This window comes from Aptenodytes forsteri, unplaced genomic scaffold, assembly GCF_000699145.1.
Source record: "Aptenodytes forsteri isolate BGI_AS27 unplaced genomic scaffold, ASM69914v1 Scaffold168, whole genome shotgun sequence".
In the NCBI taxonomy this organism is placed as follows: domain Eukaryota; kingdom Metazoa; phylum Chordata; class Aves; order Sphenisciformes; family Spheniscidae; genus Aptenodytes; species Aptenodytes forsteri.
This window is the reverse complement of record NW_008796047.1, coordinates 243,659-244,097: the sequence shown is the minus strand read 5'-3', so window position 1 is coordinate 244,097 and position 439 is coordinate 243,659. Positions and strand designations below refer to the sequence as shown.

General features: G+C 68.8%; 1 protein-coding gene across 1 annotated transcript in view; it reads left to right on the top strand.

Moving 5' to 3' along the window:
* The first annotated feature begins 351 nt into the window (after positions 1–351).
* Positions 352–439, top strand: part of POLR3D (RNA polymerase III subunit D) — a 5,057-nt gene continuing 4,969 nt past the window's right edge. The window contains exon 1 of the mRNA XM_009286176.2: positions 352–414. Coding sequence (XP_009284451.1) covers positions 352–414 — 63 coding nt within the window. The remainder of the gene's footprint in view (positions 415–439) is intronic.

The following is a 439-nucleotide window of genomic DNA, read 5'->3' as shown; positions in this document are numbered from 1 at the left end:
CCCCCCGGGAGGCCGCGGGGCCCCGGCTCGCTGCCAGCGGGTGTTTCGGGGTTTGCTCAACACCGGGTGGGGAAAGAAAAACAAGGGGAGCAGAGGGAGTGCTGGGAGAGGGGAGGGTTGCACGCAGGCGGCTGGGTTTCGGGGTTTGCTCAACACCGGGTGGGGAAAGAAAAACAAGGGGAGCAGAGGGAGTGCTGGGAGAGGGGAGGGTTGCACGCAGGCGGCTGGCACTGGATAAGCTGGATCTGCCTTTGCCCGGGCCCACGGCCGCTCCGTGCCTCAGTTTCCCCATGGCCGGGGCTGCGCTCACCCCCTGCACCCTGGGAAGCTGCACCCCGGGGTAGGGGATGCATGGGCGCAGCGGATGCCGTCGGCGGCACCGTGGACACGGGAGCCAGGGGATGCATCAAGGAGGCTGGAGGGGGGTGGGTGCACCCCA